Source organism: Falco peregrinus, chromosome 2 (genome assembly GCF_023634155.1).
Source record: "Falco peregrinus isolate bFalPer1 chromosome 2, bFalPer1.pri, whole genome shotgun sequence".
NCBI lineage: Eukaryota > Metazoa > Chordata > Aves > Falconiformes > Falconidae > Falco > Falco peregrinus.
The window spans coordinates 69,080,781-69,106,811 of record NC_073722.1 but is presented as its reverse complement, the minus strand read 5'-3'; the positions used below and the strand labels follow the sequence as shown (position 1 = coordinate 69,106,811).

Sequence of the window (26,031 nt, the reverse complement as noted above, 5' to 3'; positions counted from 1 at the left end):
ATATCAGCCCCAAACACCATGTCCACACAACTCCACAAATTAGATGTCCAGAATTGCCATTGCTTCCTTTAAAGTCTATTGTAAGGACTAGATGCTTACTAGATGCTCTCTTGGGGAGAGCAAATAAGTCCCTATTACTTGGTTTGTCTTCATCCCTGAAGTGACAAAATTCCAATTCCACTGTTAAGAAGCAGTTCTCTAGGCTAATTCCATGCATAGAAACCTTTACTTAAGCACAGGAGTGGATCTGAATGTATACACTCCTATCTTACTTAAATCTTGATTTCCTGCCCTCAAGTTAACTCCTCTTGGGTTAAGCCAGCAAATTAAGAACAATCAAACTGTAAAATAATTCTATTTAGACTAGAAATTCTAAAAGTTGATTCTGCCTCAGGAGGACTCATAATGCTCTCATTGGGGCATGAGGGAACACAAGGAAAACAAGCCATAGTCCTATTTAAAATCATACTTGAAAGGATGCCTAAATCTCCAAGGTAAGTTGCAATAAAAATTAAGACCTCTTGAGCCTATTCAAGAATGTCATAACTTTTGCTTCAAGCTGCAAAGACAAAGCCATCGCACACTAAACCTCTTCGGAGGTTTCTGGCATCTTAGGAGTGCCAGCCTCTCCCCTCTGCTACTGCACCTGTATTATGCCACAGATGCCCTGGCAGCACTCAGCCTGGGAGTTAAGTGGGTAAACAGACCCATGCTGAGTTTTGTGCTGCCAAGGCCAGATTGCTTTGGAGCTTCTCACATATCTCATGTTTTCTCAGTTTCAAGCCAAAGTTATTCTTATTCACATGCAGACAACTTAGGGAGATAACTGAATCCACACTTCAAATTCATACTACATTACCCGGCAATAATTCTAAAAACCTGCATCTCTAAGATGCATCCCACACCAGTTTTATTCACAAAACAGTCATTAATCACAAGTCAGGCATGGCAAACCAGTAATCCTGCACATTTCTACACATTCAGCCCCGTGTGCTGATGAAACCAATTTCACAATTAGCTTCCCTGAAGCACGTTTATTTGAAAAATGAAAATTCAACCCCATGATGGTTCCCTACAGATATACTAAAGGTTGACAAATAGCATCTTTATCTGACTAGCCAGTCCCATAAAATATAATTACTGTGTGGGATTACATGGTTAATTAAGGGTCCATTGAAAACACAGATCTTGACAAAAACATATGGCTTAGGTCCAGCCAATTGCTGTTGCTTTGAATTTATTATATGAATTTTTGGTTTACATAATTGGACATTCCATACCCAAATCACTTTAATTGCTCTTGCTTCCTAGTTCATCTAGAAAATTTATCTGATAAGCTTAGAAAAACCACCTGTCTTCATTGTACAGGGCAAGCTCAGAAACAAGGCATGTCGAACCCTGCAGTTTGAAAGATTCCTCCTGTCCACCCCTACATGGAAGACGCAAGGAAGCGAAGATGATAAAATCGCAATAGGCAGTTAAATGACGCATTCTTAATGCTTTTAACCCAATAAAGCAGGGAAATCACACAGAATTTTCCTTTAAATCTCTATTTACTCTTTGCTGTTTAACATATGGCCCTAGAAAGGCTAACATCAGAATACTGAAAGAATCCTAAAAGGTCCAGTCTCCCTGAGCCCTTGATGATGCCAGATGTTGAACAGGAACTCAGGAACACCTACACTGCTTTGATTCACAGAATCCTACTGACCTGTATTTCTAACTTTGACTGATACATATTTTTGTAAAGCTCGTTAGGAACAACATCAGGGAACTCCAGAGAGCAGAACTATTATTTTATGGAAGAGTATACCTCCTTGAGAAAAGTCTTAACCAAGCTATTAGTCTTGAAGTCTAAAGCAGCTGTCTTCATAGGAGCATCTGATACAATATAATCTTTTCACCTTTAGATCTTTATGCTCTTTTTGTTTTCCAGCAAGCACACTTTCTTTATAGACAAAAGGCTGCAAACAAGTTCTCTTGAACAGTTTTTCTAAACTATTATTTTACCTTTTAGGTTCGTAACACTTCTTACCCATAGTCTTTCACATATAAACTCTAACTGCTGTGTTCTCTCCCTGTGTTAGATCTCTCCCTATTATCCAGTATGTAACTGCTTTTATGTCTAATTAAATTTTGTTGATCAATTCTTAATTTCCTTTCATTTTTTGAAGACAAAAACCCGATATAAACTCTAAGTTGAGGATTTCACAAGTTATCTAGAAAATAATTTCTTTAAAAGAAAAAAGAAAAAAGAATAAGGACAGAAAGCCATGCTGAAACCCAGTATTCAATAAACACTCATAACTACTTGCAATTAAAAACATGCATTACCTCCCAATTTTTTAAACTACCAATGGCTTTCAAACAACTATTTTTGGTTTTTAAAAACTGTCTGCAAGACAAACCACCTTTCCAACAAAGACAGTGCCAAGGTATCTTTCTAGGTCTAGACAATTCCTTCTTTGTGTTTCCACAAAATTTACAATTAACTTGCAAGTAGAACAGACATTTACCTCCTGGCTATTGTTTTAATTTATCCAAGTTACCTATATAGTTGGTGAAGACTGAACTGTGGAACATTATCCTTCAGGGTTCTCCAACTCCTTTATTGAATGATATTATCTTCTGTTCAGTAAGGAACTCCCCTCAAATTCCTAACTTTCTAAATACCGTAACTTCCATTTTCTGAGGAGTCCCTAGTTTGTACTGTTGCTCTTCATTTTCCCTCAGTATCAAAATAGCTTCTGTAACAGTGTGATTTTGATCACCTGAAGAGTAGGTCTTTACAGTCTGACACTGGAAACACTATTTCCTCATTTTACAACTTTGCATGATGAACTAAGTCTTACCTTGGCTATTACAGAGAACACATTTGGTTGGTTTTGTGTGTGTGTGTGTGTGTGTGTGTGTGTGCATTTGGATTTTTTCTCCTGCCTGAACCTTTACCCACTTATTTTGTTCCTGTTTTTCTTGCACAGCTGTTACTCTTATTTATCTACAATAAAGCTTTTGAAAGAAATAAGCAAGTATTTCTACAGTGTGGTTCTAATTGTGTTCCATTTGTACAATCATTTGAAAAACACGTATTTATATATCCAGAAACAATTCTACTTCTCTTTGGACTTTAAAAAACAAAAAAAAAGGACTGACTTACCTTGAATAACATGAGAATTATCCTTCAGAAAGAAGTTATACAAATACTTGGGGATAAAAGCAGACATGCAGGCATATGCCAGAGCTGAAAGAATTAGAAAAATGGATGCAACTACAGGGGTAGAAACGTAAGTACACCTTAAAAAGTTCATTATTAAGCAGATAATAAGCATAAGTACTTAAATCAATCTATACACAAAAATAATTGTATGGTCAGTAGGCATAATAGGAGTAATTTTCCCCACACACAGACCTTATCTAAAGAAAGCCACGTGCAAGAAAATAGAAGATTGGACAGGACCTATTCTGAAGAAATTGCATTCTAAGATGATAAAGGCCACGTATCATCCAAAGCTGGTCTGATAAGCTTTTAGGCATTTAAAACAACCACCAGCTCTTCTGAAAAAAGCCAGTCTGACACGTTAACAATTAGGTTAACAAATCACGCATTCGTACTAAACAAGGCTGAACTACAACTTCACTGAGAAAATATTACAGAAGCTTTTCCTGCTTTTCTATAATAAAGGTTATTTGTGGTTTTTAATATATACTAATTATTGTACTTGGCAATAAACACAGGGTTTGAACCCCTGCTTGAAGAGCAGTACACCACATACGCTTTTCAAAATCCAACAATTTCTTTTGACTTGTGGCAACAAGAGCTTTAAAATTCCTTTGTAGCTACAGAAAGTTTCCATCTGTAAGTGGGTGCACACATGTCTGTCTACAACTAGATACAGATGACAGACCGTGCTTCCCCCTTCACCCCAGCACAAAAAGGTACTCACCTTCATTGTTAAAATTCAAGTACAGAAATGGTGCACAAAGAGAGTCGAGACCTAAAGAAAGAAAACCCATAAAGAAACAGTATAAAGAGCTCATTTACTGAAATGGACAAGATAAATTAATTAATCATGAAAATTTGCATACTTTATACTGATTATAATTCTGCAATATCAGGCTTCACAGGTGATGCTCAGAACAACTGTGAAATCAATGCATGAAAACAGAGAGGATTTCCAATTGTTGAACTATAATGCCGAAGTGATTATTCTGCCAAGGCTTCAAAAAAATGCAATTTACCATCCCAAGAACTCACTCAGTAACTTTAGCAGATTTACCTTGGAACTGAACAGTAAGCGACACTTATTTTAAGGAAAGTGACTGAAACTTAAGGATAGTAAATATGTAAGAAAGGAGTGGGGCAATTTCACATTACAAATTAAATATAAATTAAATTATTAGGATCTAAATTTGCAATAATCTACAGAGTCATTCTTCAAAGGAAACTGAAAGGAAAGCACTCAAATAACCCTTACACTTAGGGGTATGTCGGGGAAAGACAGGGAGGTATTTGTAAGTCAGTCATAGCTTTCCAGTTAATCATCTGACCTTGCCAACTAGTCAAGCTTACCTTGCCAGTACACCAAATCAGGATGGGAAACAACCCAGGCCTTCAGTACACGTCTAAACTTTGCATGACCCTCTGGAGATGACAGTAATTCATCATACTGATGGCAACGAGGAATATCAACTTCAATCTGCACCACAGACAAGCATATAACAAAGAAACACCATCATAAACACAATCTACTTCCTCCATCACTCCCAAAACCAAAACTGAAAGGGGACAGTGGACTAACAGCCCTGTCAAAGATTAAAAATAGAGATTTTTTTCTTTTTTCAGTTTCCTATTTTTAAAAACATTCTAACACTTGGAAAAGGCACAAAGCAGAGTCCAGTTATAGTTTTTTCTGGCCCAGCTTTTGGACTCATTTCAGGTGCTAATATTAATTTGCTCTAAATCATCATCAAATCAGAGTTCTTGGAATGTTGTACCCAATTTGATGGAAAATATTTCTTCACCCAGCCAAAAGGAACAGCTGTTGTCCACGATGTCTTTTTATGTCTGGCAAGACTTCTTGGAGATTCAAATTGCTCAAGAACCCATTTCTGTGGAGCACAGCGCACCTTACAGGATCTCAGGGTACTCCACAGTATCCGATACATGGTCCAATAGGCAAAACAAACATTAGATAAAAACAGGGCTTTTAACAAGGTATCAGTAATACTGTTCACTACACTCTGCTGCTACAGAAACAGTGATTCTGAAGCAAAAGAGGATTTCGCTTTCCACACGTTATATAGCATAATTTGAGTTAAACTACTTATTCCTACTTGTTTTTCAAGATTCTTGCTACAGCATGAATAAGGTTACAGGATAGGGGGAACCCTATTAGTGTTATCAGTCACATCTCCTGTAACATGCAAATGACTGAGACTGGTGGAAAAGATATTTGTGATACTTAAGTGACAATATTTGATAACACCAGAAGTCTTACTTGTCTGTCTGTAGGAATTGGTGTGTCTTTATCAATGGCATCATATTTTGCTTGTATGGCACCCTAAATGGGGAAGAAGAATGCCTGAATTTAGAAAGCCCTTACTAACATAAAAGCATATTACAATGTACACACTGACATACAGAAGTTGACTGTTTTTGTTAGGTGCTTTAGTCAGTAACCTTTTTTTCCTAAAAAGATTTTCCCAAAGTACAGAAAATTCTTACATCTGAGTTTTAACGAAACCATCTTTATCCTGTTATAATTAAGGACATACAGAACTTTCTGTGACCTCCTCAATACAATCTTCAGTGATTTTCAGTTGTTTATGCAGAAAGCTATGTACTTGATACAGTTTTTCATTTTCAAGTCAAGAGATGCTCTCAGTTTAAATTCAGCGCTTACCTCAGCCGCTAGCAAGTGGGTTTCAGCACCCTGTCTCTAAAGGCACTGAATCCAGCTGCCTGTTAATTAACCAATATGCACTAATCTTAAGTAGCCTGTCCCTGCATAAATCCAGAGACAGACATGCTAACAAATCCGTCTTAAGTTTATGGGACAGGGAATCACTACACAAACTGTACAGATGGTAAGCTGATGAAGCCTGAGAACTGACTCATCTCCCAAGACCTAGGCTATGACCCTGACCAGCAGTTCTTTACCTTTGCAGCTTTTTTTTGGTCATATTATATAGCGCTCAGCAAACCGCACCCTAAGCTAAATATCCTAAATAACCTGAGAAGTGTTACCTGTAAAAACCTCTTTGCTGCACTACTGCAGCCTGCAAGCAGGGTAGGTGCAAAAACTTGGTAGTCAAGAAATCTCAGCGAAGAGTCCTCATGTCTGAGACATTCCTTTCAAGCCCTTGGTTCATAAGAGTTACATTTAATTTATTTATTCTCCAGTCATTGGAGGAAGTGCATTGACTGGTACATGAGAAAAATAAATTTGATATGTTTTTCATCCTGTTTTGCCCAAGTATTGCTGACTGAAGCAGGATTCTAACTGCATTTGTCAAAAATACTAAAAATAAAATGAAAAACCTGTTAGCTACCAACTGTATTTTAAAAACCCAGCAAAATTTGGCTGTATGGGTAGTATTCTTCCATCCCAGAAACAAAATTAAATGTATAGAAGTTTACATACGTTCTCTGAAATCAAATAATATTAGAATCAAGAAGCAAGTTCTCTGTCTTTGTTCGCACAATTTCATAACTCATTTTGTTTGAAATTCCAGTAATTCTACCTGCCAAATTCCAGCTTCCCTGTCAATCCCATTCCTATCCCTGTACCAGTCAGTACTGGGACTACCGCAAATGCCCTCCCATTTGCTTACCCTTACCTCAACACCCAACAGGGCAGCCCACGTTATGCCTCTCAGAAGAGGAGGGATGTCAACCCTGGCTTCTTTCCAAATTTGGTTTTTCTTATACGGGTAGGCCTTCAAAGAGAAGAGATTAACAGCAAAAATATTACCATGTAACTGAAACAATTCAAATACCAATTGTGGGATGGTCTTTCCCCCAAAGGACAAATGCTGTCAGCCTGGACAGCAAATGCAAGTTTTACAAGTAAGTTTCATTCCTAACTGGAAGGCCTGGATGGAAGACTACTGTTTGATGTTAAAATAACCACTCCTTCTCATAAACATATTCATGTGCTTTGGTATATATTGGATATATAAATTTACTAATCCAAATTTTTGTTAGAAGTTTTTTCTTCGTTATGTTTCTTTCCACAGTATGCATCCAACTTTTTTTTTTTAAATATTTCTAATTTATACCTTCCTAGTACTGTACTTGATGCTCATCAGCTCTCATTCTTAAGCAGGAATCAGCTCTCATTCTTAAGCAGGAATCCATCTCTCTGCATGTATGTAAATTAGGGATTGGTATTTTCTCCCCGCAGTACAAAACCCACATTTCTTACAGTGAAGATTGGTATTGTTTTCAAGTACCTTACTGCTTGGAAACGCAGAAATGTTACAGGCATATTTATACATATAATAGCTTAGTCTGTTATGAAATAAAGCATGCAGAAGTATTTTCTTCAGTAAATAACAGGTATTAGCAGCAGCTCCGTTTTCATGTGCATACGCTAAAACCTACTTTTACATTCACCACTACTGAAAAGGACCAATTTCTCATATTTCCATTTTCATTCTTTTATACTTCTGTAGAGTTTTCTTCCCCCTTTCCCACTGTGGTCTCTTATATCTCTGCTTCATTTTTCAATTACTTGGTCATTTACAAATCCTCTAATTAAACAGAACAAGTCCTATTATCCAGCATCAGAAAGATTCCATACCTTCAACAGCCTGTCAAACAGGACGATTCTATTTAGCTGGTACTCCGTGTCCCTCTCCCGGATGATCAGAGGAAGACTAGCAGCTGCAGACAACTCATTACTACTGTTTGAATGAGGTAAAGTTGACTGGCTGGAAAAAGAGTTTGTATACTAGTAGTGAACAGCAAGAAATACAAATCACTGCAAAAAAAAAATATTAATATCCTGTGATGCATTTCTGAGTCAGAAACAAATATAAATGAATGCTTTTGAATATTCAGCACAAACAGCTGATTTCCAGAACAAAGAAACAGGCTAAGATCCTCAGTTTGGTATCAGGGCCCTAAGTCAGTACAGAGTGCTTATCAGCTCTCATGGACTTTAAGAGCCAAACAAGGACATGTTACGTTTGGTTCTGGAAGGCGGTTCTGTCTAGCTGTGCAGTGTGACACTCAAATAAAACTAATTAACTCAAAATTCAGTCTCTTGTATATGTACAAACTTACACACACACTTACTCATCTTCAAGCAATGGATAAAATGCTTCTCCACCAACATCTTTCAGTCTCTGAAATGAAAAATTAAAATAAATTATCAGAACGCTGCTCAGAATTCAAGTGGAAATATTTAGCAGAATACGAACCCCATTAATTAACAGTTCATTTGCCAAATCTAGTAGCTTGCCTTGAGACCTAAGCATTAGCTCAGTCTTCTATCAGTAAAGAAACATATAGCCTTTAACTCTAAAATCTTTTGCTAATACAAGCTTCTTGAGCTGATGGAAGTTCTGCCTGAAGATAATGCTCCTCTCATTCATAAACCTATTTACACACACACGCATTAACAGATCTACAGTATTATGCAGCTCTCTTTCTTTTCCTTGTTTTTCTACATGGACTTCCTATCCAAGAAGCTGAAGAATAATTGCACAACTTGGGTTTATGTTTTTAATCAGTTGAAGAGTTATGCAAATGTGAATTCCTTTTAGTAGAAGCATCTGAAAGCTGCACAGAAATACAGAAACTCTCTGGAAAGGTGACAGACAAGCATGCCTTGACTTTTGCATGAAGTTTTCAGACAAGTTTGGTGCATTGCAATTGATGTTTAATATCACCCTCCCTGCAGCGCTCTGTTTTGCAGATCAGTTCCTAACTTAAGAGTCATACAGCAGGCACACAGCCTGTTCCTCCTGGGATTGACAGAACAGTTCATTCACTACTGATCCTCTTTTGATTATAACTATCAAGCTCTGCTCTATAAAAGGTGCTTGAAGAACGGCATAAGTTTAAAAATTTATTTCAACTAACACTGCAAGGTTCAGGCTTGTGTCTTCCGCAAAATTAAACTTCATTATATATTTGCTGCTGTACTTATAGAAGTAGGCAGCAATATCCAAAATTACAGATCAAGAAGTTTAAGAAAAAGCCTTAAAAGCTGCCCTTTTGTAAGAACAACAGTACGTAACAATAAGAAAACTCCTTAACACCAGTGTAGCATTATGAAGCAGGAATCCTTTCTTGCAGCGCCCTATGTACAGGGGATTGTTCCACTTAACATGTATGCCATATGTCTCATTCAAACAAAATTATATAGTCCACACATGTTTATGCATTACATTTCTCGGAAAAAATCATACATATTAATTCAACAGGTGGTACTATGTTAACTAAGCATCACACATGCTCCTTACAGGTATCTCTAAGACTTCTAAGGGGTCTCGAACAATACTCGATCCCATATTACAGCTAACCAATCACTGAACCTTAATTTAGTTCCTTTATATGAGACAGCCCAAGGAGAGTACAAGGTTGTTTCATCAGTTACCGATACAACAGTCTCCTCAGCGACAGGAAGTTTTAAATGACTCTTTCCCTCTTAGCATAAAATTACATAACCAGGGTTGGTTAGCAATCGCTCCATAGTGGTAACATTGAAACAAACAATACAGCTGCAAAACTAATAATATAGAAGAAACACAGTAACAAAGCTAAACCAGACTATACTACATGGTAACAGTAGCAGCTGCAGTATCTATATTGCCTTTAAAATAGCTGCTGCATATTCTTAACCTCACCCCCATCACTCCACAACCCACCAATCAAGCAAACCACCAGGTTCTTTGGTCTGTCTCCATGCCCTTATGTGAAGTAATGCAAGGTTCTACTGTGTTAACAAATTTCTTCAGTATTTGCCACACTGCCCTCAAAATTAAGGTAATGGTGGCAGAGGTCAAGACTTCAGAAGTCACCTTCCTGTCTGTATTGACCCCTGTAATCATATGGAAAGGTTTTTTTATAAAGACTGTGACAGAATTGCATTCACTACTATAAAAAGCAAGCTGCAAAGAGTGCAGCATAAACTTCTAATTCTACAGCAATAAAGCTTTACACGTGCAAAGAATGTGAACAATTAAAACATTTCAGTGATATATGCAGTAAATCTTGTAACTCATCATTACATCAGGCAAAATTAAGGTTATCATATGTTGATTTTGCCACTGAAGATGGAAGAAAACTGCATTACTGCCTTCTGGCAAAACGGTTTAAAGTGATCTTTTGAACTAGTTGTTTCATAGCTATATATTCCAAAGATTAGTAATTAACTACTAGAAACTTGGTATCCAGCTTTAAGTATAAAGCCATTAAGGAGCTGCAGCTGAATTGTGTTGATCTTCCTTTTGAATATTGTGAGCCACTGACAGACAGGAACTAAGGAATGCAAGACGACACTCACTATCCAATTAGTTTATCAATTGCGGAGGATATCAGGTACTATAGAACTCTTCCGGCTACATCAGAACAAAGCAGTAAACAAAAATAAGGAAAGGGAGGGACACAGGAAGGGGATGGAGGGACCGAAGAAAATCAGATTTAGTAAGCTTTTGCAAAGCAATTTATTAGCATAGATCAGAATCTGACTCAGGTGCCAATAAAGTTCTCTTGGAATCAGTAACACTGTCACTTGCAGGAACAGCAGTATGAGCTGCTGTTCCATATATCCTTTAAACAAATGTTTCTGCAATGAAGCCATAAGAACAAGTGCACAATATTCCTCTTACGTTTCGGAGTTGGCATAGGGACAAAGTCACAGTGGTGTCATCTAGGAGGGAGCTTCTATCTCGTCCTTGCCCAAAGCTCTCACCATCTTCTAATAAAAAGCTTCAAAAGGGAGAAAAGTAAAAAAAAACAACAATCAGGTCATTTTATAACACAAGACTTGCATTAGAAAAAAAAAATCTTACATCAATCAGTTTCTTCCTTAAAACAAAATACTAGCACTTAGAAGTATACTGTATTGACTCTGTATGGCATGAAACCTGCTACCAAGGGAATCACCTTAAATTATTCAGTTTTTTTCTGCAGAAAGGCACATTTCTGGTTTTCTGTAACTTTGGTTTGCACACAAAGGAAGAGTAATGAGAGTAATGAGATATGGGATTACTGTTCCTTTTTATTCCTTGACCTGGCACAGACCAGGACTGACATTTATTGTGAAAAGCAAAAATAAAACGTTATTGTCATATGAAAACCACTTCCCACCATGACAAAAAGCAGAAGTCTGACCCAGACCTTTTCTTTTGCAGTCCATCTAAGGATACAAATGAATCCAGTACATCCAATATACACAAATTGTCTGCATTACCACCAATTTGGTGATACTTTTGAAGTAGGTAACAAGAAATTGATTTCCAAAGTTAAGCTTGCATTCTAGGTATTGCTTAGCAAATGGAGTTAGATTGCCTTTTTTAAATTAACACCTCACCCTCAAGATAGATAGTATGACTAAAAATGCTTTCCCCTTATAATTCAAATGCACACGCATTCACCAGTGGGTACAGAAATAGGCAATCCCTCAAAATCTCACAGTAATTTTACCACCAAAACATCACTTAAAATCTAGACATGACACTTTTTTTTTTTTTTTTTAAAGCTACTACATTTTGGCTGTACACTGACTTCATGTGTCTTTAAAACACAGACCAGGTAATTGATCTACATGGATACATAATTATGGTTATTAACATCAGATTGTGGGATTAAAACCATATAAAATTGCAATGTGTGCAGCAGTAAGATAAAAGTAGTAATGAATAACATGCTGTTACAGATCAAGTCATAAAAATAAGCTTTTTTTTTAAAGAAAAGCAGTCAGCTGATCTGCTGAATAATCAGGTTGACCATTCAGCACTGCTGCTCTGTGAAAGGAAATTCAGAATGTGAGAATTTGCTACCGAATTTATTAAATTAAACTGCAATTACAAATCTGCTGTTGAAGCACAGTGAGACATTTTTACTAAAACTTAATGCTACTGCAAAGTGTGCTTAATTTAGGGACTTCCAGTTCAGTATTTTGCACTTCATCAACATTTCTTCTTATTTTACAAAACATATGAAGTACAGTTAGGTGAGAAATATAAGGCATTCAAACAATGCCTTAAATTGGGTAAGAAGGGAAATGACAATATTTCCCCCTAATCAAGAATACTATCTTCAATATTTTGCATACATACAGGTCTTGAAATGAAAAACAAAACCAAAAATGTTCTCTCAGAACCAGTGGCCTTCTCCATCCATCCTCCCTTCCCTTAAAGGGCTTCTCCTTCCTTACTTGGGAAGCGTGCAGACAGGTGGCTTTGATCGAATGATTTCCTTGTTGACAAGTTCTTTCTCCAAGTCTCCTCCAGCCAAACACCAGAGATAATAAACCTCTTCAATTGATCTTTCTGCTAGGTAGTCACTATCTTCACCTGTTAGTAGAAACCACATAAAAATGAGGTACATTTTTTAGGCAGCTTGTACTTCTTCCATTCTAAACAAATACTGTTGAAAAATAAATAATTATGCTTGAAAAGTCCTAGACCTTCATGTGAAGTTAAGAGGAAAAGTGATCTTCCCTTTTGAAGTGCCATTTAAGAAGATTTAAGAAAATAGCAGCAGATGGGCAGAAGTCAGAAAAAAAGCAATTATTTCTGCAGTTTGCCTTGGTGCCAGAAAAGAGAACCATTCAGATAAATACACTAAAGTGTGGACTTTTGCCTACTGTGTCTTTAAACCCCACACACCCCCACCCCCCACACTATTTTGTACACAACACAACGCTAAATGTAAAAATAAGAAACTAGTGATTCATACTGAGTAGTTACGATCCATCTTCCCTTCACACATCATACCATACCAGTAACAACAAGGTATAAAATCTTTATCTCAAAAAATTGTACAGTGTATTCTAAACATGTAGAAATCTGAGTTCAGAAAAAGTTAACGAGGACTAGTAACACTTCCAGCATACTGTAGTTTCAAATTCAGAAATGTCATCTTTTTATTCTAGAATATGACCTTTTTCACAAGGATTTAGTCTTCCAATACGTGCAAAAATCTCATACTATGACCCAGCAGAATCCAATTACCAATTCACAACACAATTTAGTGTAAAAAACCCTACCTTACACATGCACATCTCCAGATTCTAAAGGCAAAAGATGATATTGGTATTTCAACCGTTCTTGAATACTAATGATAACTTTTTAATCCCCGAGGCTGAAACACAAAATCAAGATGCCCTCCTTTGACTTGCACACATTCCTTAAAACATGTTTGCCTATATCTCTGCCCATTAAACAACTACTACAAGAATGTATAATTGTAGCATGTAATAGTTTCTCTCCAACAAAGTATTCAAAGAAAACCCCAAAACATTTTATTTTCCTTCCCCCCTCCAATGACATTTATCCCACTACCTGCTTTTACCTTTACATAATTGACTTATGTCTTCAGGAAGCGTTAAATTAGCACACCTTGGAGAAGAAGAGAACAGACCAGCAGGTTTATGGAAGAGAGGATATACTGAGGATACTTCACTGAACAAACTGTCATGCAGCAGTTCCTCTGGAGTTGGCCTTGAATTAAGAAATGAGAATAAAACACTAAGAGTAAAGTGCTTCCAAAAAAAAAAATAATCTTGTATTTCAGTAAGAAATGGCCCCCTAACAAATATCAGCAAGTTATTTTAAATTATATTGGATTTCAGAAATTTTAATAGCAAAAATGTCTACCAATTTTGTTCAATTCATGATGTTTAAAACACCATGCAGTCTGTTTACAGATCAAGTACAGATCTCACCTTAATTTAATGTACATAGCAACAATATTATTAATCCCCTTTAATTCCTCTAAGCATAGATGGAAAGATGCAAAGCCTTGATTGAAGTACAAAAGCATACTTTCTGCTTTTCTTTGCAAAAGACAGTTGTGGTAGACTAACATCATGAAAATGTACTTTGAAAGAGGAAACTTGAAGAAAGCAGCCCTAATTCTGGCTACAACTGAGCTACATTAACCACCACCAACTTCCAGACACTGAAGCAGTAAAAACTGTGAACTTAGAACTACAAATGCATGAACAGTTTTTCCCAAAAATACTCAGGTTCAATCTCAAGGTTTTGCACACTTGATTTCCCCTCCCTCCACCTCCCCCAATTCTTTTCCATTAAACACTGAAAAGCAACAAAACCAAGAATTTCTTAAATATAGCATAAATCATCATTACTCCAAAAAAGGTTCAGCAACAGGTCATCTAATTTCATAGTATCCCAGCAGAGTTTACTAGGCATTTGGACTGAATACTTGCCTCTTAGAAGGTTGGAATATAAGGCATTTCTTCAGCAGAGATATGGTATTTTCAGAAAGGCCCTAGAACATAAGAAAAATATGTAGGAGGTCTGTTTATTACTGTCTTAATTCAGCATTAATTAATTTGAGCTTAATTTAGCTCATACTCTTAACATACAGGCTACTCCTTTGAAAGTAATATAATTTCACACCTACACATACGAAGTTAGTTAAAATGCTGGGGAAATTATTCTTCTCAACCCTCAGCCCTCCATTTGCTTTTGGGGGAAAAAAAATTGCAATGCATGCAGCTTAGCTTTTTATTTTTATTTTTAAATTTAGATATTCTGTGCCCAGTTTGAGACAATGCAGTACCTGGGAACTCCCTTCTGCTAACAGTCAGAATCCTTTCACATAATGTCTCAAAATACAGACACTAAAATTCAGTGAACAATGTTGGGAGTGAGGAGGAGTTGAACTGTATAAACCTACACTATCAATAAGTATAAAGTGGACCAGATAGAAGACTAAATCTCCAGAAGAAAAGTTCTTAACCCCCAACACTTTAAAGAATTTTTTTCTATCCAGAGAGTGTTAACATTTACTGAGATTGACAGGAATTTTAGCAAAGAATGAATTTTACCAGTACTGGTTATTTGAAGGGATCTTAGATAAGTAGTTTAGACTTCAAAATTTTTCTTTATACTGCAATACATCAAGTGACTAAACAAGTTAAAAAAAAAGTATATGAAATACTATGCAACAATAATAAAATGTTTTGGATAAGACTGTATGGAAAAGTAAACTAGTTCCACCAACCTTAATAATATCAAGGCAACCATGTTCTTCAGCCAATACAGTTACAATATCATCTACACAGCCTTTGAAAAACAAACAATAAAGAGTTCAAGACTTTGAAAAAAATGGTAACAATTAAGCAGTGAATCAGATAAAAACCCACCCCAATAAAAAGCACTTAACTTTGGGTTTTTATTGACATTGTCACATCATATAAAAGTGAATTCTCAAAATTAGAAATGAAAATTATTATCATCACCTATGCAGACAGAAAATCGAAGCCTAAGGAAGTCAATCAGCACACCTCATTTAACAGTGAAAATATTTTTGGAGGCTTAGTAAATCCACAGTGTCAGTTTCTGTCAAATAATTTAAAACAGTGTTTCCACTTCTAAAAAAAATATCCCTAGAACAATTTAAATATCTGCATCTAGAATGTCAAGGTAATTTTTGTTTTATTGCTACCTGCAGATAATACTAGCGGTACTTCATAACTTGTTTTCAACATGTTATTGAGAAAATAATTCCTAATTCAGGACATGAAGGTTTTTCAGTGGATAAAGGTTACATGTAACTTGCATTCAACTTGAAGGGAACTGAAATGCTTCAGGACGCTTTGTTAACAAAACAAAATTTCAGCACCCAAGCACTAACTACTGAATGAAAACTATGTTTCTACCAACAGTAACTAACTTCAACAGTATTGGTATTTGCTCTAGATAATAACTTACTGACAAAACTTTAAATTGCAAATTCATGTCCTTTCCCTCCACATGGTTTATACATAAATTCTACAATAAACCAACTTTTAAAGGCCACAAAATGTACCCACTTCCAGACTCATTTACATTAAGCAATAATTCCATGTCTACAGTTATGTTTTATAGTTTTTAGGTGAATCCAGAAACATAAGACTGGATCCAGTAACACACTTCTCAGCTCTTTTTATTTTCTGTCTTCCTATTTGAGTCCTGCTTCTCCCTGCTTGGGATTTGGTACACAAGCACTGCTAGTGCACGGACAGTTTTCTTTAGCATCATAAAATTCCTAACTCATTTCAGAAACCTCCTGCAACATAAAACAACAAATAACCATCAAAAGTACAACCTTTTCTGAGCAATTTTTTTTTTTTTTTTATATAGTTTGCCCTTTCTCTAACCTACTCACAGTTCTGCAAATGTATTTTTCCTGGCACCCACCTCTGCACCTTCCCTAGACAAGCAACCATATTTCAAATGCCTATTTAATTCTGGAGATGAAAGCTGACAAAGATAAAGTTACCTTAGGTCTGAACATCACAAGCTGACTAGTCTGTAAAGCTCTAATTATAGAGCTGATTAGAAACCTGAAAAATTGATTTTGTGCTACTTACCTAACATTATGATAAATTTCAATCTTTCTGCTATCTCCAAACTCTGGAATAATTTTCTCCCCTAAATGAATAACAAAATCAAATCAACAGTTGAATGTTGCTACATAAAAATATTTAGATACCATACACACCCATCTATATACAAAGAGAGTGAACTAAGCTTCCATGCATGAATTTTAGATTCAGGAAAACTATTTACCTCAACTATAGCAGAAACCATTTCATGCCATCATAAAGAAAAAATGTATCATTTATAAAGTCTCTTTCCCAGAACAAATACAAAACAAACAACAACAACAACAAGGCAAAACAAAGTTCCAAGCTGCCTTAGCAAAACTGCAAGCTTATTATTAACTCAGAAACAGGAAACAGGCTTCTAAGAACTGTACTTTCTCCAACATAAACATGAACACAGGTAATTCATTACTAAACATGATAATCATCATAGCTTGTATTATCGCACAGTGTTTTTGAAAAGTCACCTGAAAACCCCTCTAAAGGTGTTTCAAAGAATACCATCATCACATTTTAAACAAAATGTACTTATTCAAAAGAATAAATCATGATCTATGAACACTACGCAAATTTACAGTAGAATATGCAAAATAAGACTGTTTCCAATATCCTGATCTAATCACTATATAAGACAGATTCTTGACCATGCAATTGTCTGACAATTTAGTTATATAATGAGACTAAATATCAACATTGAGGTATTTGTTAGATCATACCTCCCTACAGAATGTTTTTGTGTTTGAATCAAAGAAGGCCAGTTTAACATATACAAAGAGCAAACATAAAGAGCTGTTATAATGTATTTCAACTTCTAGAGTCAAGTAAGCATTTTCCAAATTAAACCTGTAATTCTGTATAGAAGCTCTTTAAGCTCTGACAGCAAGAGAGACTCTCCCTTCTCTTCCTCTCCATGCAACTGTATTAGTTTCTCAACCTTTCTAAGGAGAATGAGGGCATGACAAATATTCCATGCTTAAAAGCACAATTAAACAACAGATTATCTAGAGAGACTTCCTGGTTCAGAAGCTATTCCTCACTAAGAATTCTATCATGCACTCACATCACTGTAGCTTAACAGGCAGCTGCCCTTCATGGTTAACACATACACACATACCAAGTCAATACGCACCCTACTACTAGAACCCCCACCAATACTGTCCAGGTAGGAATACTAACATATTCTGGTATTTGAACTTGAGTAATAGGCAAAGTGTCATGAACCCCAAACTCAAGAGCAACCAAGTTAATGTAACTATTCCCCAAGAGTCACAATCCAGAGAATCATCCTCTTACATACCATGCAAAGCTCAAATAATATTATACCAAGAGACCAGAGATCTGATTTAGGGCCAGAAGGCTGAGGCTTCTCACACTGAGTATGATCACTTGGTTTTACTATTCCCTGTGCAATTACTTCAGGTGCCAGATATGATGGGTACCTAGAAAGATGCAGCAACGTTAATATCCTGTCTGTCCAAAAACCTACCTTTCCAGTTACAGTAATCAAAATAATTTTGCATTCTGAGAAACTAGAACTCATAGCAATGTAGATCGTTCTATTTTATCCAGTCAAAACCTACACATAACAGCAAAGTTTCCCTCCAGTTGTATAATACATAGTGCCTACTACACAAAAGGTCAAATCTTAATCACTAGCTCTGACTTTTTGTGCTAGAAAGTAACAGCAGCTTTCAAAATAGTATGCCTACATATCTCAAAGAAAATATGTATTGTGTTCTAGCACTTGTACGTTAGCTAAATGTATCCTAGACCCATACTGGGTCTGTGGTGGCAGTATTCTCCTCCACTGACAGCATTCCCATCAAATAACTTCTGAATTTGTAAAAAAAAACAAACAACAAAGGTGTTGAGGACATACTTTACCTGCTGCTAGATGATTTTAAAACAACATTATTGATTTTTCTATAAACAATTCATTATAATGCTTAAAAAAATCCCAAAATCTGAAACCACCTTTTGAATGGAAACATCATTATTTCTTTTGGGCATATCTTCAAGAATCAGCTCAGTGTTTCAACTGTAAACAACATGACACCTCAAAAAACGGCAAGGAAACCCTGTAATGGCACTTCGGCTAGACAGTAAGATCACTTGAAAACAAATCACAAAATGATAAAGAGCAAGATGCCTACAGCAGTGTGCAACAGCAAAGTGCTGGTTGTGGTTTCTCCTAAATTTGAAATTAGATTGTCTGAGTCCCAGGGAACTACTACCATTTGAAGGCAAATCTAGGCAATAAGGGCTGACATCATATAATTACAGTAGTATGTTTGTGTGGTATCCATTCTCTTTCATTAATTTCATCTAGTCAGATGATAACCTCTTCAGTGATGTTATCAGAAGCTTCTGTGTAAGGGATGTATGCAACAAGTATGAATCAAACCAGCAACCTATAATCTATGCATACAACACATTTTTGAAGATGATTCCTCAAAGCATAAATTGTTTCCTGAAAAAATATATCCCTGACATATCTGTACTGTGTAGCTACTACCTTACCCTATAGGAAAATCAACATCAACACCTTGAGCAGTCATATGGTAGAGTCCAAATTTAGCCAACTTCACGTGTCCCTGAAAAGGAAAATAAAAAATGATTAAGAGCAGCAGAACCTGATCCTGGAAAAATCTGTGTTTAAGCTAAAAAAAAAAAAAAAAAAGAATAAAAAATTAAAAAAATAATAAAATATTCAAGTTGCATTAGCTGCCAGAAGACAGATACCTATAAAATCACCTTCTTACATTTCTGTCTCATCTATTATGTAGAACTCCACGGCAAGTTAATAAGGTGCTTATTTCTAATACTTTCACTTTCCAAGGGCATTAAGTAATCAGATTGTTTGGAATGCATAAGAAAATCAGAACTTTGTAAGTTACAGTATATTTTCAGTAAATTAAAAAGGCTTAAATACTCTACTGAACATTTTTCCTGTTTGAAAACTGTTCAAAATCCTGTTTGAATCCCAGAACTCCCTAAGTATCACCAGTATTCCCTCACCTTTTCTATTTACCCAGCCTTGCTCCTGCAGTCCTTCCCATCAATTCATTACTAGCTTGCTCTACTTAACTGTGTCAACACATATTCCAAAAAACCCCAAGTTTTCCAGGTGCTTGCTTTAGTTCTGTGGAGGCAGAAAGTTGACACCAAAACAACAAAAAATAGGTCCAGAAGTTATGTTAAACTGAGACATTATTTCTGCTGAATTTTGAATTATACTTAGCCAGCCTGCAGATCATTCAACAGTGAAGGCTACATCAGCAAGCTATTGAAAGTGCAGGGGAAAAGTTTAGAAGTTTATGGTCTCATGGCCTGCTTTTGTTCCTTTATTGATTTTAGGAGTATCTTAAAATCCTAAGTACTTTTGCTTGTTGAAGTATCATTATGATTTTCATTTGTTTACAAGTATATTAAAAACACCATTCCTTCCTTCCAAGGGAAGGATCTAGCTATTCTATATAAACAAAGAAGGGGAAAGAGAGAGGGGTTATGCAGACAGACCAAGCTCTTTAGCTGTCAGTTCAGACGAAGCAACTGCTCTGCGTATAACAGCAGCTATTAATTTCTCCCAGCTTTTATGAAAAGAACCTGTATTCCACACTGCAAACTCAACAGTCTGTGACAACAGATTTGAAAGACACAGGAATTTTAATAATTTAAAATTAACAAAGAAATATGTTGGTATCTTAAAAGTATCAGATTGCCACGAAACACAAGAGATGTTATTAACTGCTAATTAGCCAGAAGAAATATTTTCATATTCCAACAGCTAGGAAGGTCTTGTAACTAATCACAATGATGACAAGTATACTTAGAATACCACTGTAAGAAGAAAAGGGTGAAAAAAGTGGTTTGGGATAGAAGAAAATGCGAAAAGAGGAAAAATCTGAAATACATTTGAAATTTAAGAAATGGGGGGAAACTGTAGTTTAAAAAAAAGCCCAAACAACAAACCCACAACAAAAACGACCACAACATCTTTTTCCCCATCAGAAAGGCTGTGACTGCCCAATGCTCATATATGACATAGCATGCTGCCCATTGGCAGCAAGAGGAAAAAACAAAAATCAAACAAGAACCAGACTAATTTCTGCAGCTGTACCTTTCGATCCAAAAGAATATTGCAAGGAGAGAGTGCTCGGTGGACCATTCCATGTTTGTTCATATACTGCAAACCCTGCAAAACCTCATATGCTATGCATAAGATCCTTGAAGAACTGCCAAAAAAAAAAAAAGAAAGAAAGAAAAAAAGAAGAATGTTATACTGAATCTTTCCCTTTTTAATTTGTAATAATGTGGCATGTTCCACAGCTATTCCAAACACAAGTGAGACATTTGTAAATCCAGAACAGTTTAAGGGATAGACATTGATTACAGTAGGGTATGTTCAGGTCCACACACAACTGTATCCCACAACTAGGTTTCTTCAGCCTGAACTGGTCCTTCAAAACAGCAGAAAATTATGACAAAGTATAAAATATTCTTTGTGATAGAAATTATGAGATATACCTCAACTAATAGCAAAACAAAATATAAATCCCAACCCTCCTTCATTTCTATTTGTTCTTCCTAAGTCTGCTACTGATGTTCATAGAAAAGTTCAACTGAACAAAAGTTCTTGAAACTCAGATGCTAACTGGATCGTGACTAGTAGATAGTGTAGAGGCATGGCTAGATCACACCTACAGCCTTCAGCCAACTCAGCATCTAAACCAGGGAACAACAGAAAGGGCAGAAAAGTTCACTTTCAGCACATTCTGTTTCACAGCTTTGGAAGCATCAACCTTACTGTCTTTGGAAAAAAACCAATGAAGATTACCATTCAAACCATTTTGACTTAACAATGTATTTTGAAAACAGTTACCATTTACTCTAAGAACTGATAGCCCTGAAGAAAAAGTGTTTGTGTAGGGTAGGCCTTTGTAGAGACCACCAACACTAGGCTTCCAAAATGCATCCAAAATAAGAACAAAAGACACAGATCTAACGTCACCCAGAGTGATTCCTTGGAACTTTTTACCTTTCTCATGTCCTCCCTACTCCCCTCTGAGTACATTTCAGGTGTCTTTGGCAACTTTATCTCTGAAGACACTAGTTTACAAGATGTCTAGAAATCAAAGCATATCTACTTATAAAGGCTAAACTTTACATCTGCACTTTTTGATTTCATTGTTAAAGAATGACATGCAACAGCATTCTGCACTAGGCTCACCACCTTCTTTTCCTCATTAAAAATTTGTGTAACAGTAAAATGAGGGGGAACGTTACAGACTGGCGAGAGTGACAAGCCAACTAAACACCAAAACTGATTTATTAAAACTTTATTAGCTGCTATTCATACCTGACTGAATGCCAAAACTTTGTCACAAGAGTACATAGCTAGATTCTGACAAAAACAAGACAAATTCCAACAAATTCTGAGACTATGCAACACAGAAATACTGAAAAGAGCTGTTTCAGTAATAGTCTAAAGCCACCATTAAATTACCTTACATGGAGCCAGATTCTAGACTCTAATCTTCTTCCTTGAAAGGCAGCTCTATACTACTTTACACTAGTTGTAAATACACACTTTTAAGTTAAATTTTAAGCACAAAAGGAATCTATTCTAACAGATACCCACACTGCTGTACCTTAGATCATAGCATTCAGAAGTGATTCTCAAGGTCTTAGCAATTCAACCAAAACCACATGGCTAATAACCACAAAACCAAACCAAAATCCCACAACTGTCTTGCTCCTCCCTTGCTGGCACTTTTTCTTCCCCATCACTCCCACCGCCAAGTTATATAATACACCACAGCATCTGACACCACTAGCTATGCTTCCTCCCAGTCATTCTTGGGCAGACATATAACTGTGACCAAAAATTTACCTCACAAGCATTCAGCTTCCCTATATAGTTTTTTGCCTACAATGCAAATATTAATGAGAATAATTGCAAACCAGAATAATTTCTCTCACTGTTTGCACAGCTTTGTAAAAGAAGACATAAAAATAAAATTTCAATGATCAAGAATTCATGTTTCCAGTAAGAAAGCAATTTAAGGCAAACAATTAATACACCATAAGGAATCTTAGCCTAAAAAGTGTTTCTTTACATTAAAAAATAAGAGTAAATATAAAGTGGCCGTTGTGCCTGAGGAGTGCAGTGTGCTCTGCTGGCACTAGGGGGCCTCAGCCACCCATTAATTCTCCACGTTCTCTTGCAATTCATAAAAACGGAACGCAGGCAAATGCCTGAAAATACTGCTTTTGGATTCTTTACAATAAATCCTTCATAGCATTACAATGACGAGCAACACATGAATGATAATTATTTTTTCACTGCACGTAATTATCAGTGTCTTAAGCTCCTGATGCCAACCTGCTGGGCAGATGTATTCAGCCAAGTACCTCACCTTCAAGCTGACACACGTACACCACCAACCCAGGAGAGAGAGAACTCTGTAATACAAGCTCCTCATTGTGCTGTTGCACATTATCTAGTTCTTATTTCATTTATTAGGCCTGACAACAACACTCATCACTGTTATCAAGCACAAGAAATATCTCTGCTTTAAATTCTCCAAGGCCAAGTTCATAAGCAGTCCCTGGCCTCACTGGAGATGACTACCAAGGCTATCTCCTTGCTTCAGTGGGGCTCAGCTCTCTCCCAGTTTCTACAGCCACTATCAACACTGCAAGCATTACAGTGGGGTTCTGCAAGGGCAGGAGGGATACTCATGGAGCTGCTTCCAGGCTTCAGTTAAGTTGACCTTTTAGAAAACAAAAAGCCAAGAAACCATACATAGAAAAAGAAAAGACAGTCTTAAGTGAGGAGGACATTTACAATACCCAGTGCTCGTGGTGAGGTCCGAGCAGATTCAGACCCTTTTTCCCTGATCAGCTGGAAGCCAGCTTTCCAATCGACTTAGCTAGTTATGATAGATCTAGAGGAGTGTTTTAGCCACTGGGGGTCTTGAACTGCAGACGTTTCAGCACCCTACTTTAACAGCAGGTGGGGGAAAACCACCACCAACAAAAGTACTAGAAACAACAGAAGAGAAAGAGCAGCAACATGGAGGTGTGGCAGGTTCAACACCATCCATGCTCCACCACTGACCTAAGGAGAACCATAATGACAGTCATGTGGCATGAAATACTCTGTTTATCTCAGCAGCAGATGATCATGGATGTGACTTTAAACTATTGCGAAGCAAATTATTCCACTGATCAAGGCAGATACAGTAGGATGCAGTAAGCAAAAGCATGAAAGTATGAGATGCACTACAAATGGCAGATCTGAAGGGGCACTCGTTATCTTCTGTTTCCTAGCTCTGCTAACAAGACTTGCTTTAAGATTCTTTCTCCCATTGGTGGAGAGGAAAAAAAGAAGCAACAGGAGCTTCTCTACAAAAGGAACACTCATGGACAGAAACAAAAAAAGCATGATCTCTCTACAGCTACCAGCACATTTTAAAGGTGCAGGCTTCATTTTAATCCTCATTCGGGATACCACCAATCTACTCAGCTGTAGCCTACTCAGCTAGGCTTTCAAAAAGGGGTTCTCTTCAAGTAAAAGGATTACACACATGTAAAATCATACTGCTTAGATTTAATCATTGCCTGCTTTTTTCCTGGTTTGAAGAAGTAATGTAGCCATGAAAAGGGGCTATTTTGTGTTTCTTCATTTTAGAAAGGAAGAATTTAAAGAATATGGATTAATACCAATACCAGGTTTAGGTCTCTAACTTGAATTTATTGAATGGTAGCAAAGGAAGCGCAAAGGATAACTGAATTCCTCAAACTTGTCTTGTAAGGGGCAGGAGGAGGCAGAATCTAGAAACTGATATAAGCAAATCCAGCCAACAGCACAAAAGTAGCATGGCTAAGAAAGGCATGTGCATGGCATTTGTGCGTGGAGAGAGAAGGGAAGACAACTTAAAACCCAACAAGAATGAGAATTGTTTTATTATCTCCAGAATTTGTCAGACCAAAAGCTATGCCAGACAAATGACTAATTTCCACACTGTAATAGTACACAGGTGGCTGCATTGTGCCTTCACAAAAAACCATTAACTTTTGCACATAACAGTCAGCTCAATCTCCAGCCTGTTAAATTGTTACTGTTTAAGGACACAAAGCCCTTTTCTGGAAGTTTACCTCAGGAATAACGAGCCTAACCTGTCAGGAAACAGATGTTTTAGCAAAGTTTGAATCTCTTGTGGTGCTTCAAACCCACCATTGAAATAACCTGACTTCTTAGGACACCTCCCTCACTTCTTGGATTCAGGGAGATGAGAAAAAAAATAAATCTTCTTAGTGCACCCACTATAATCTTCCATCTGACTGAGAACAGGAGCCAGGCCAAGGTGAAAAGGAGTTGTACTAGAAGAAATTGTCCTACTCAGAGACCTACTTTTCTTCAAAAGGATCAGATATTAACAAACAGCAAGGGAGAAAAAGAGATTTATCAGGAACCAAATAAAGGCAGTAAGCCCCTAAAATAATTAGTAAAATCGAGAGCTGAGAGTGAGCATACTCATCCAGCTGACAGAGCAGTACCTGACAACAGACATCTAGGGAGAGCTGCCCAAGCCATAGCTCAGCATAAGCACAAGATCAAACAGAAAAGGTTGAAAACGTTTAGAAACTGACAGAAATGTAGGATTCTGAACTCTTGCAAAAAAAACCCAAACACTCCAACAATATTGCATATGTACTATTCAGATTGATCATGATTTATTAACCTATTATTTGTGATAATATATAGGGATGATAATGCAACTGCTTGTAGAACCAGAAAGCTGGACTCCATAATAGGATGCTGTAGGTAGAAACAACTTTCTGCAACTGATCATGTCCATTTTAGGTAAAATTAATGGTCTTCCAAACCCTACAAATTGTCATACTAGCTCAGACCAAAAACTATTAAAGACCACTATTCTATTTCCAAAAAAAGATGACAGGCAGATGCCTAGGAGAGAAGGAATACAGAGCAAGCGTATATGAAATGCTCCCTGATATTTTCCTGGCTTCCAACCTCTTTAAAAGCTTGCTTCTGGGTCTAAAAGAAAAAAAGAAAAGAAAAAAAAAAAAAAGAAAGCTTGCCTCCTGAGTATCACCTCTGATAATGTCAGAACATAAGATAATCCCTACAAGCCTCAAAAAGTTGTTGTAACAGGATACCCATTATTCCAAGTCTTTCATCCATAACTTACTCTGGAAATTAACAGCCACCAAGTATTCTGTTGATAGAATGTCCTTGCCGTTGCCATCTATTTTACCATGAGGTTCTCTTGATGGTGCTCCACTGCTCTAACTTCCAAAAGGCCAATTTTAAATTTCAGCAAATAAAACAACTGCTTAACTCCACAGTACAAAAAGTGATTTTGGAAAAATGCATTTGACCATCAGCAGCAGTGGTCCCTACATACACCACAAATTGCTGAAA

The 26,031-nt window shown here is 36.7% G+C and overlaps 1 protein-coding gene across 2 annotated transcripts in view; it reads right to left on the bottom strand.

Annotated features, from left to right (window-relative positions):
- Positions 1-26,031, bottom strand: part of TBCK (TBC1 domain containing kinase) — a 117,998-nt gene that overhangs the window by 66,267 nt on the left and 25,700 nt on the right. For both annotated transcript variants that reach the window (XM_027787653.2, XM_005238051.4), the window contains exons 4-19: positions 20,698-20,812; positions 19,098-19,171; positions 17,875-18,016; positions 16,563-16,623; positions 15,212-15,273; positions 14,412-14,473; positions 13,532-13,680; positions 12,393-12,531; positions 10,843-10,942; positions 8,303-8,352; positions 7,806-7,935; positions 6,841-6,939; positions 5,499-5,561; positions 4,571-4,697; positions 3,945-3,995; positions 3,158-3,241 (exon numbers count right to left, since the gene is read on the bottom strand). In XM_027787653.2, the coding sequence (XP_027643454.1) occupies positions 3,158-3,241; positions 3,945-3,995; positions 4,571-4,697; positions 5,499-5,561; positions 6,841-6,939; positions 7,806-7,935; positions 8,303-8,352; positions 10,843-10,942; positions 12,393-12,531; positions 13,532-13,680; positions 14,412-14,473; positions 15,212-15,273; positions 16,563-16,623; positions 17,875-18,016; positions 19,098-19,171; positions 20,698-20,812 (1,508 nt within the window). The remainder of the gene's footprint in view (positions 1-3,157; positions 3,242-3,944; positions 3,996-4,570; positions 4,698-5,498; positions 5,562-6,840; positions 6,940-7,805; positions 7,936-8,302; positions 8,353-10,842; positions 10,943-12,392; positions 12,532-13,531; positions 13,681-14,411; positions 14,474-15,211; positions 15,274-16,562; positions 16,624-17,874; positions 18,017-19,097; positions 19,172-20,697; positions 20,813-26,031) is intronic.